Source organism: Sapajus apella, unplaced genomic scaffold (genome assembly GCF_009761245.1).
Source record: "Sapajus apella isolate SASKATOON/1434 unplaced genomic scaffold, GSC_monkey_1.0 scaffold39, whole genome shotgun sequence".
In the NCBI taxonomy this organism is placed as follows: Eukaryota; Metazoa; Chordata; class Mammalia; order Primates; family Cebidae; genus Sapajus; species Sapajus apella.
The window spans coordinates 8,409,841-8,422,504 of record NW_022436979.1 but is presented as its reverse complement, the minus strand read 5'-3'; the positions used below and the strand labels follow the sequence as shown (position 1 = coordinate 8,422,504).

Genomic DNA, 12,664 nt, shown 5'->3' with positions numbered 1-12,664 from the left:
ATTAGAATGTTACAAGATTCATAAAACCAAGTGCCATTTAAAAATTGCAAATTCTTGCACCTTCCAGTTGCATTTACAATTCTAACTTTAAGGAAAGTATGTATGTTGTCCTTGCTTGTTACCAGAACCCACTAAGCAGTATTTTATTTCTCTCACCTCTGTGATACCTTGAACTTTCTGGGGTTTCAGAGTTCATCACCTCTGCATATGTAACAAAAATTCATTTCACATTCATCTTTGACAACCCTTCTGAACAATGTCTTTGCATTTCTTGTGGCTGTGTCAACTCGTTTATCTCTGATTAAGGTTCATGCTGCATTTCCTTCTGTACATGAACATTGTCCTATAACCACTGCCTTTGTCTCATAAACATTTAAGGACTGGGTGAAGCAGGGACTAACAAGAACCAGAAACAGCAACTCCTGGTTATACTTATTTATTCCCTTTATCTTCCACTCCTGGTATACCCATGTAGCCTGTGAAAACATAAATTCTTGTTGACTGACACTGACAAACTTAATTAACTTACACATTTTACTTAACAACAATAACAACAAGAGAACCAACATATTAATAATACTTTGAGATCACTGGGTGGACACACTAGGTGTGATCTACCATCCTCAGGGATTTAAACTGCCCTTGTGCAAACATACTTTATAAATTGAGACCTGGCAGGCACCCAGGGAGTGGTTAAGGTCTGCATTTATTGCTGAACTTTGGCCCAACACCCTCAACTGATTGGTGGCATTCTGGGAATAGTTAGCTGGGTGGAGATGAGCATGTCTCAGCAGAATAATTTGGTATTATTAGCATGACATTTGATATTAAATATAGTATTATAGTAATCAGGGATCATGGTTTCTTGACTCAGAGAAGTCACTAACTTAAAAACCATTCAAACAAGTTAATCCAAATTACCTAAAAACAAATACAAGAATGACTCTGGTTCCATTTTGACTGTTGGTTAGAGAATTAACAATTATGAGAAATAAGCTTGATAGTAATAGTTACTACAGTAAAATAGGTTTTTCTTGTTGTTGTTTTGTTTCTTTGTGGAGAGATGAGCTAGGCTGGAATTGGGGGAGAAGAGATGTGATAGGTATACGCTATAATGCTGCTTTTTCTCTCCAGACCATGAATTTAATCGGTTACTATTGTGCATATGTGGGAAATTAAAAATTAAAACATTCTGTAATTGACCGAATTTCACAGTTGACTACATAATTACGAAAGGAAATAAAATAGGACCACAAAGGTTTATTTCTGTTCTCCTAAGTCATAGGGCAAAAAGATGTAGGCATCTACAACAGATCAAATAAAAATAAATTAACTTTTAATTTTCTTAAACTTTTGGAGGCATTATTCAAGACAGATTGGTAACAGGAAATTGTATGCTCATTTATAGTGAAGACTAATAATCTCCAAGATTCTCTGAAGTTTGAAATTCCCTCAGCCATTTGGAAGCCTTAAAAATGTAGAATATACACTTTTTAAAATCCACGCTTAAAAATTGAAAAGCGGATGGCAATTTACTGAGTTTTAAGATGATTTTCTTTGCGTTTTAGATACCATTTACTTTCCTTGGCTTTCCAAAAGGCCTGAAGAGGCAGAAAAACACATATCACTCTTGGCTATATCTCTTGGTGTAACTTATCTACTATAAATTCTGGACAGTGTGGGTCAGGGAGTGAATAAACTACACTTAGGTTACTGAGTTTTACAAAGTGATCTGGCTTTATGTTAGTGTGTTATTCAGATTCATCTTAAGTTTAAATCATCACAAAATATTCGTTTGCATTGTCATTTTTGGGTAGTCTGCTTATTTTTTTAATCAAAGCATTTAAAGGTTTTATTTGTCTGTTTCAGGGCTCATACCTGTTGCACAGCAGCCGGTTTACTGTGCTTCAAAGCATGGCATAATTGGATTCACACGCTCAGCAGCGGTGAGGCTACAACAACCATCACATCTCACTTTATCTGTGTATACATTTATAAAACATGAATTCTGTAGAGAGCAATCACTTGAGAAATCAATACATCTGGATAAAAGATGGAAAAAAAGCATACCTCCATCTTTATTACAAAAAATAGTTTTCAGATCATATAAAGGACCAAATAAATAACAGACTCATTTTCCAATAAAGTAGATTCTAAACACAGATGTGTTATTTAAAAAATGTATTAAGGATAAATAATGGGGAGATAATATTTATTTCCAAAACTAACTCCAAATTTAAATATTATTAACTTCAGGTTTTTTGAAATAGAAGATGCATAGGCCCCAGACATTATTTGTCACCAGTGATGTGATGAAAATGAGTGAGAACATGGAGCTGGAAGGAGGGGTGGGGCCACACATTTACTTGATAGAGTGGTCAAGGATAATGTCTCCATGAGGCCTAGCGTGAAAGGTGTACAGAGCTTAGAAAAATACTTTGGACCTAATTGATCACATGCATTGATGATATGAGGTGAGAATGCCTGCCTTTCTATAACTCACAAAAGGGCATCTTGAATGGGGTCTGGTAAGCAAGGGGAAAGTAGGATGAGGTATGACTCAAGACACCAGCAGAACCCAGACCAAAGGCGGCTGTGGGCCACGGATGTGAGCTTGGATTTTATTCTCAGTGTAACCATCCATGGGGCTTTTACACACAGGAATGATAAGATCAGATTTACTTTTTGAGACTATTCTGCCTGCTGTCTGGAAATTGTATTACAAATGGCAAGTGTAAAAGCAGAAAGAACAATTGTACATGGTCTCTGGGTGGTTCATCTAGGTGAGACAGAGAGGAGTCAGTGAGATGAAGAGAAAAATATAATCAAAGAACTACTAGGACACAGAAAAAAACAGATGCACAAATGTTACATGTTCAGCCAAAATGGAAGGTAAGTAGTTCTCACACTTAATTTGAGTGTACATTATTACCTAATTTGCAAAGACTTAATCTTCAGATAGACTTCGTATAAAGCTCTCTTATAAAGTAAAGTAAATCTTAAAGACCAGAAATTATATTTAAAATTACAAGACTGGAAACTTCTAAAGTCAGTTCACATTATTCAGGGTAGTTATGTTCCATGAAGTCACTTGCAAACACTACGTTAGTGACTACTGAACCATTGCTTTTAGGGGAAATACTGGGTTAAGTTCCTGAAAGCCTCTGGTCACAAAATTCCAATCAACCAGTCAACACATAACCTTGTTTTATGTGTATCCCTGTTTAAAGACACTTTATTTATTATATATTGTATGAACATTGAATTCATTACTAAATCACTAATTACTCATGCCTGACCAAAGCTTATCTAACACAAATATTTTCTATAAGACACATCAATCTTCTTGCACTAAAGAACACTCCACAGTACTTCTACAGTGGGTTTGGTAGCCATTTTAAACAGCAGAATTACCAACAAAAAAGCACAAAAATTAGAGAAACATGGTAAGGCAGAGTCTAGTCTTAACGTGACCTCAGCAGGAACATGCACATTAGTGACTCAGATTTCTCAATGCTCTGTGCGTGTCCACAAACAACCACAAATGCTCCACAAGTATTGATTTCCAGGGTCACAAGTAAATTTTAGCAAGCAAATTTGGCAAATTTGTTCATATAATCCATGAATAATGAGAATTGACTAATTTTTTAATAATTGCAAATAAAATCAGTAGTTTGTACATTAAGCCAAATAATATTAGTCTGAAAATACTTAAATTGTCAGATAGGGCAGAATGTTAAGAGTCTATAGAATCAAAGTTCTAAACATTTTCACCAAAATTATTTTTTAAGTATTATTTGTTATACAACTGCAATATTTGAAAGAAAACTTGGGATATCAATTCTAAGTCTCCGCTGCTTAGTTTCAGGTTCCTGCAGAGTTCAGTACATAAGAGAAGCTTACATAATTGTTTCCAAAAGTTGTCCAATAATACTGATTTTTTAAAAAATTAATTAGGTAAGACTTTCAGGAATTAATACAATACTGTAGGTATGTGTTCTTTTCCTGTCTTTCTATTTACCAGTCATTGTTATATAGCTGAAAGGATATCTGACTAGTATTTTTTACATGAGAGTATTGTAAGACACTTTAATTATCAGTTTGTCCTGTGCTATATGTTTATGAAACTGCTGAAACCTACAACCTTCTCATTGGCAGTTGGCTGCTAATCTTATGAACAGTGGTGTGAGACTGAACGCCATTTGCCCAGGCTTTGTTAACACGCCCATCCTTGAATCAATTGAAAAAGAAGAAAACATGGGACAATATATAGAATATAAGGATCATATCAAGGATATGATGAAATACTATGGAATTTTGGAGTAAGTGAAACTATACTATTTTCTTTTAAATGATGAAGCAAATTATTATTTAGACAAGCAATAAAAAGGGAAAAAATAAGCTTATACATTTGAAAAATTAACACAAGTGTCAAACTTTTGGTTTAGCAAACTCTGGAAGAAAATATTTTTTTTCTGAGTTTAGGAATATATTACAAGTTTATACATTATGAATATTACCTTGAAATTTGGAAAATGCTTCATTACTACCTTCAGCTATAAAGTTGATATTTAGTCACCATTGAAGGCAATGATACCTTCTCTGCCTAAATTCCAAGCAATATTAAAGCATACTTTGTTAAATATTGTAAGGTTCCATAACTTCAACCACTTTCTTAAGAAATAGTTGATACACATGCATACATGCACACATACTTACTCAGTGAATTATGTCTGAGTTAGAGTAGTTGGGGATTTCATAGCACAGAAACATAGTTATCATGTTTAAGGAATCAGACTTGAGGTCAAATCTTGGCTGTACCACTAACCATGAACTTATCCATCATAGCTCTAAATGCTTCAATTGTCTCACATATAAAATAGAGATAATATTATAACAAACTTAGGGACTTTGTAAAACTTAAAAAAATGATACATGTAAGGTACTTAAAACAGCAACTGGCAAAAAATAAGATGTTCAGTAAATGCTAGCTGTTATATTTTGACAGATATAATAACATTTATATCTGGTAAGTCTAAGATCAACTGATATGATAAAGATGAGAAAAGTGATCATTTTCTCAGTGAAAATAATGAGTATAAATTCCTGCTGCCAAAATGTTAGAAGGTTACAGCTAAATTTATCAAATAATTTTGTTAATATCCAATTGAAAAAAATCTAATTGAATAAATCAGATAAATGGGATATCTAATCTAGATATCTAATATGTAATTAAATAAAAATTGGAAGTAGCAATAGCTTAATGACATACATTTCCCTATAAAATGTTCAACATAATAGATTCTCCAGAAATTAATTTAAAAAGAAGTGATAATATGCCTCAATCTTTAGTTTCAAAATACTGTTTTCTCTATTTTTAGCCCACCATTGATTGCCAGTGGACTGATAACACTCATTGAAGACGATGCTTTAAATGGTGCTATTATGAAGATCACAGCTTCTAAGGGAATTCATTTTCAGGACTATGATACAACTCCATTTCAAGCAAAAACTCAATGAACAGCTTATATATCAGCCATAAGTGAAAATAAGCACAAATGACTTATATTCAGACGCTATCTTCATTTGAATATAACTTTTAATGAAATATAATAGTTTGAAGTTTTCCTTCATGCATTTGATGATAAATGTTTTCTAAAATTTTAGTTAAGTATATGGATAAAAATTATGAACTATTAAAAATGTGATGTGGACCAAAGCTAGGTTGTAATCTCGATAGTCTAAAAAATGATGAAAACAAAGGATATTCAAGTAATATTCTGCCTTTAAAAAAAAAGTGTATTTATATCTGTGCTTCATAAATATTAATATTTTTCATAACATCATTTTAAAAGAGATACTTGAATTGTTATTTAAATCAAACCAGAGGTAAAACACTCACATATATAAAGTTCATGCTTTAAAAGAGGAAAGCTACTTAACAATGACAAATATTTCATAATAATTTCTACTTACATACCATCTTTCAGCTGAACAATTTCAGTTCTTTCAAGAGCTTCTTAAAGTAGCATACTTGGGATCAGTAGTTAAGTAATAACCTATGGTGTAAACATATCCCAGATGAAAACTGATGCATGAAAAAAATGACAGAAAGTAACTGATTGACACTGTTGATTCACAGTTCAGCCTCCCATCTGGGAAAGACATTTCTTTCCTCTGCTCACTTTAAGAACTTTAACTGACTCCAAAAATCTCAGGAATTAAACTTTTAACAGTTAAAGCAATAAAGGACAGCTAGTACTCCAAAAATGTTATATTTAAGATATGCTCAACAAGAAAAAAATGCAAATGTAATTTTTTTTGAAATTACTTTTTTGTTGACTTGTACCAATTTCAAAAGTGCCTACCCTTAAATAAAACTTTTTTATTCTTATCTCCATACATTACTGGTTTTTTTATGTATAGCTGTCAACGAAATGAAACCACTTTTGCCACAGCCACAACTGTAAATGTTTTTGTACCTATGCTGAAATTTATAATAACACTGATGTAAAAATAGCTGTGGTGTTTTGCTTTTTTGCTGTCAGCGATCTTAAGAAAGAATCATTAAATACACCCCCTTTGTGTAACACTCTTTGCAAGAAGTAAATAATGCTAATAACAGTGAAAGCACAAAATTTCCAATTCAGTCGTTTTCTAAAAAAAAAAAAAAATATCGCAAAAGTGACTCACCCTGTCTGTTAAATCCAGACCTCCCAGCTTGAAGCAAAATCTAACTATGTGAGATTGATGTGGATTTCCTCGAAGTACTGAAATGTTATCATATCTTGCCTTGTTTTAATTCTGCTATAGAAAACTATTGCCTTCACTTTTAAGGAGTAATTCAAATACGAATAACTGCAGTCTAGATTTTCATTTAATGTATTAAAGACAAAGTAATGAACATCAATGAACATCTGATAGAGATAAATTTTAAATAGGCACAAGCTTGTTTGTATGTTCTGGCAGTGACCAATCAGCAAATGATGTAGGTATGCCCAGTATCACTTATGTTATATATTTTTCCTCTGTAATGTAAATAATATAAACTTTTCACTTATGGACAATGTTTTGGACTAGTAGCCTTCAATATACATTTTGCTTTGAATTATTTTCTTTTCAAATCAATAAACTATGTAGACATTTAAAATCAAATATCAAATAGAACTGGAAAAATGTGAGTTATATAAAACTGACTTTAAATCTTATCTTCTATAGGTAGCTCTAAATAAATTCATACTGTTACATGATATCTCCGTATACTGGTTGAGAAAATAATTAAATTGAAGTGTGGGGAAGGGAGACCTTGGTTTATTGTATTTTTCAGTGAAAATCCTAATGTAAATGGTACATATATTTTTCAAATGTGTTTTTCTTAGTAAAATGAAGTTGGTACTCTCAGAACAGCAAAACTAGAAATACATAGACATGGAGAAAAAGTCGAGATTTGATAATGACATTGAAATGTCCTACAAATTTTATTTTCTCATATAAATACAAATTTAGATACTTATAATATCATTTAACATAGAAGTGATTATATGACAATTTCTGCTTACTTTTGCTCTTTTTATAAATTTAGCATACTGAAGAGGTCTGAGAATACAAATTTTGAAAAAAGTTTAAGGTATTTCACATACTACCTGTCATCTGATGCATAGCTTTTCTTAAATTAGAATTTCAAAGGAAAATTGGTGCATAGGAAACGTGATTGGATCCAGGGTCACAGTTGCTGTCATAGGGTCTCCATCTCCTTTCCTCTTGTTAGCTTCCCTCCTGGGCAGCTCTTTCACATGATGACTTCCTGGATCTACAGGCCTGATTCCCAGCAGCTATCAGTCCACCAAAACAAGAGCTGATTTGGCCTTGCCCAGGCTATGTGCCCACTACTGAGACAGTCCTTGTGGTCAGAGAGATGGCTAATCTGCCTGCCCAGAAGGAGATGGTGTGCCTCCTCAGAGCTGGTAAAATTAGGGAGTGGGAGGGAGACAGGGAGGTGGGCAGGACATTGACCTGAGTCCTATGGACTAAGATAAGCAGAAGGAAAATTTCCAAAAGGAAAATTACGCTGTCATTACCAGAAAGTAGGTGAATGCATGTTGAGGTGGCAAAAACAAGATAGCTGCTGAAGAGGAAGACAGAGTAATTAAAAGATTAGTTACATCTTTTTATTTATTTATTTATTTATTTTGAGTTTTGCTCTTGTTGCCCTGGCTGGAGTGCAATAGGGAGATCTCAGCTCACTGCAATCTCTGCCTCCCAGTTTCAAGTGATTCTCCTGTCTCAGCCTCCTGAGTAGCTGGGATTACAGGCATGTGCCATGACACCGGGCTAATTTTTGTGTTTTTAGTAGAAATGGGGGTTTCTTCATGTTGGTCAGGCTGATCTCAAATTCCCAACCTCAGGTAATCCACCTGCCTCGGCTCCCCAAAGTGCTGGGATTACAGGCATGAGCCACCATGCCCGGCCAATTAGTTATATCTTAATACTTTGGATAAGTTTGCATGCTATTTTAGTTGCTATAACATGTCTAGACCCATGTTTTCCAAAGTGTGTGAAAAACTGGATCACACTGGATAGGATATGACAAAAGAGAAGATAATGAATAGAAAATACAGGAGGCATCTCATGCATATATGATTGCACTCATTCTTAATATAAAATACATTTATCATGGTGAATCACAGTGAAAAAGTTTAAAAGCTACTTGCTTTAATATTGACTGCAAAAATGCAATCATTGCCTCTAGATTTGCTTTGTTTTTGAGTTTCTGAATATATGACCATCTTAATTTTACCATTACATTAGAGGTTATTAACCTTTTCTCTTTTCTTTCTTTTTATTTTTTATTTTTTTATATATTTTTTATTGTATTTTAGGTTCTGGGGTACATGTTCAGATTAGGAAGGATTGTTGCATAGGTACATACATGGCAATGTGGTTTGCTGCCTCTATCCCCCCATCACCTATATCTGGCATTTCTCCCATGTTGTCCCTCCCCAACCACCCTACCCCCCACTGTCCCTCCCCTAGTCTTCTGCAACAGACCCCAGTGTGTGATGCTGCCCTCCCTGTGTCCATGTGTTCTCATTGTTCAACACCCACCTATGAGTGAGAACATGTGGTGTTTTATTTTCTGTTCTTGTGTCAGTTTGCTGAGAATGATAGTTTCCAGATTCATCCATGTCCCTACAAAGGACATGAACTCATTATTTTTTATGGTGGCATAGTATTCCATGGTGTGTATGTGCCACATTTTCCTTGTTCAATCTATCATCATTGGGCATTTCTTCCAGGTCTTTGCAATTGCAAAGAAACAATCATTAGAGTGAACTGGCAACCAACAGAATGGGAAAAAATTTTGGCAGTCTACCCATCTGACAAAGGGCTAATCTCCAGAATCGACAAAGAACTAAAACAGATTGATCCGGGATCCAAGATGGCCATTTAGGAACAGCTCAGGATTGCAGCTCCCAGTGAAAGTGCAGAGGGTGAGTGGATGCCGCATTTTTATTGCCCTCAGACTAGGAAATTCCCAGGCGGAGGTGCCCCAAGGGTTGGCAGTGTAGCTGTGTCGGCCAGCACTGCTGCTTTGCTCCACTCGGATACTTTGTCAGCATCCCTGAGCAGCAGTTCTCCGTACAAAATACACTGGTCCGGGTGCCGTTTTGGCTGGTGATTGGAGCCACGGGAAGTCGCCCATTCATCTGTTTAAAAACAGTACTGAATAGGTAACCAGGACAGTAGATTCCAGGGCAAAAAAAGCACCACGAATCTCAGTGCTGTTGTTTAAGCCAGCACAGTGAGTCGCCACTAGGGAAAATACACAGATCCCAGCGCCTCTTCCACAGGTGACCGGAACACCAACTTAAAAAAAAAAAAGGCTCTGAGGCAGGGAGCCAGGCAATCAGGCTCGGCTGGTCCCACCCCGACAAAAGAACAGCAATCAGAAACTCTCTGGATTGAGAGTTTCACAGCAAGAGCAGCTGAACCCGGGACGGTCCAGCTCTGTGGGGGAGGGGTGTCCACCATTACCAAGGCAGCCCACCACTACGGAGGTAGTCAGCCAATGCTGAGGCAGCCTGCCGTTGCCAAGGCAACTCACCATTGCTGAGGCAGCCCGCCGTTGCCAGGGCAACCCACCACTACAGAGAGACTCCACCTTAACAGAGGGGGGCCACCATTGCCAAGGCAGTTCTAACTACAACCATACAAACAGGACTGCAGGGAAGTTCACTCGGCAGCTGGGTGGAGCCCACAGCAGCTCAGCAAAGCCTCTACAGACAGACAGTGACTAGGCTGTCTCCTTGCTGGGCAGGGCAGCTCTGAAGGAAAAAAAAAGAAGGCAGCAGCATAACGGAAACTCATAAATAAAGCCCTAAATCCCTGGGACAGAGCACCTGGGAACAAAAAGCAGTTTGTGAGTTCTGCTGCAGGACACCTAAATGTACCTGCCTAGCATCTCTGAATGAACAACGGAGCTCACGGCTCAGCATCTGAGCTCCTATAAAGAACAGACTGTATCCTCAAGCAGCTCCCTGACCCCTGTGTATCCAAAGAGCCACCTAGTAAAGGAGAGATCAGACTGACACTTGGCGGGAATCCTTCTGGGACAAAGATAGCAGAAGAAGAAAACTGGTAACAACTCTTATTGTTCTGCAGCTGCTGCAGGTGATCCCCAGGCAAGCAGGGCCTGTAGTGGACCTCAGCAGACCTACAGCAAGGGGCCAGACTGTCAGAAGGAAAACCAAGAAACAGAAATAACCTCATCATCAACAAACAGAACATCCACTCAGAGACCCAATCTGAAAGCCAGCAACTACAAAGTCGACAGGTGGATAAATCCATAGAGATGGGAAGAAACCAGTGCAAAAAGGATGAAAACACCCGAAACCAGAACACCTCTCCTCCTACAAGGGATCACAACTCCTCACCAGCAAGGGAACAAGGTTGGATGGAGAATCAGTGTGATGAAATGAGAGAATCAGACTTCAGAAGGTGGGTAGTAAGAAACTTCTGTGAACTAAAAGAACATGTTCTAACCCAATGCAAAGAAAGTAAGAATCTTGAAAAAAGATTTGACGAAATGCTAACGAGAATGGACAGCTTAGAAAAGAATATAAGTGAATTGACGGAGCTGAAAAACAACACGAGAACTTTGCGAAGCATGCACAAGTATCAACAGCCAAATTGACCAAGCAGAAGAAAGGATATCAGAGGTCGAAGATCAACTCAATGAAATAAAACGGGAAGGCAAGACTGGAGAAAAAAGGGTAAAAAGGAATGAACAGTCTCCAAGAAATGTGGGACTATGTGAAAAGACCTAATCTACGTTTGATAGGTGTACCAGAATGCGACGAAGAGAATGAATCCAAGCTGGTAAATACTCTTCAGGATATTATCCAGGAAAGCTTCCCCAACCTAGGAAGGCAGGCAAACATTCAAGTCCAGGAAATACAGAGAACACCACAAAGATATTCTTCAAGAAGAACAACCCCAAGGCACATAACTGTCGGATTCACCAGGGTTGAAATGAAGGGGAAAATACTAAGGGCAGCCAGAGAGAGAGGTAGGGTTACCCACAAAGGGAAGCCCATCAGACTCACAGCAGATCTCTCAGCAGAAACGCTACAAGCCAGAAGAGAGTGGGGGCCAATATTCAACATCCTTAAGGAGAAGAACTTTCAACCCAGAATCTCCTATCCAGCTAAATTAAGCTTCATAAGTGAAGGAATAATAAAATCCTTTGCGAACATGCAAGTACTCAGAGATTTCATCACCACCAGGCCAGCTTTACAACAGCTCCTGAAAGAGGCTCTACACATATAAAGTAACAACCAGTACCAGCCACTGCAAAAACATGCCAAATGGTAAAGAAAATCAACACAATGAAGAATCTGCATTAACTAATGGGCAAAACAGCCAGCTAGCACCAAAATGGCAGTACCAAATTCACACATAACAATATTATCCCTAAATATAAATGGACTAAATGCCCCAATCAAAAGACACAGACTGGCAAATTGGATAAAAAGCCAAAAACCATCAGTGTGCTGTATCCAGGAAACCCATCTCACATGCAAGGATACACAAAGGCTCAAAATAAAGGGATGGAGGAAGATGTACCAAGCAAATGAAGAGCAAAAAAAAGCAGGAGTTGCAATTCCCATCTCTGATAAATTAGACTTTAAAGCAACAAAGATCATAAGAGACAAAGAGGGACATTACCTAATGGTAAAAAGATCAATGCAACAAGAAGAGCTAACGATACTAAATATATACGCACCCAATACAGGAGCACCCAGATACATAAGGCAAGTTCTTAATGACTTACAAAGAGACTTAGACTCCCACACAATAATAGTGGGAGACTTTAACATGCCATTGTCAATATTAGACAGATCAACCAGACAGAAAATTAACAAGGATATCCAGGACTTGAACTCAGACCTGGACCAAGCTAACCTAATAGACATTTACAGAACTCTCCACCCCAAATCCACAGAATATACATTCTTCTCAGCACCACATCACACCTACTCTAAAATTGACCACATAATTGGGACTAAATCACTCCTCAGCAAATGCAAAAGAATGGATGGAAATCATAACAGTCTCTCAGACCACAGTGCAATCAAGTTAGAATGCAGAATTCAAAAACTAA

The 12,664-nt window shown here is 36.9% G+C and overlaps 1 protein-coding gene across 1 annotated transcript in view; it reads left to right on the top strand.

Annotated features, from left to right (window-relative positions):
* HPGD (15-hydroxyprostaglandin dehydrogenase) overlaps positions 1-7,300 on the top strand; it is a 30,047-nt gene extending 22,747 nt beyond the window's left edge. Inside the window, exons 5-7 of the mRNA XM_032298682.1 lie at positions 1,870-1,946; positions 4,159-4,322; positions 5,382-7,300. Of these exons, the coding sequence (XP_032154573.1) occupies positions 1,870-1,946; positions 4,159-4,322; positions 5,382-5,520 (380 nt within the window). The 3' untranslated portion in view covers positions 5,521-7,300. The remainder of the gene's footprint in view (positions 1-1,869; positions 1,947-4,158; positions 4,323-5,381) is intronic.
* The last annotated feature ends 5,364 nt before the right edge of the window (positions 7,301-12,664 follow it).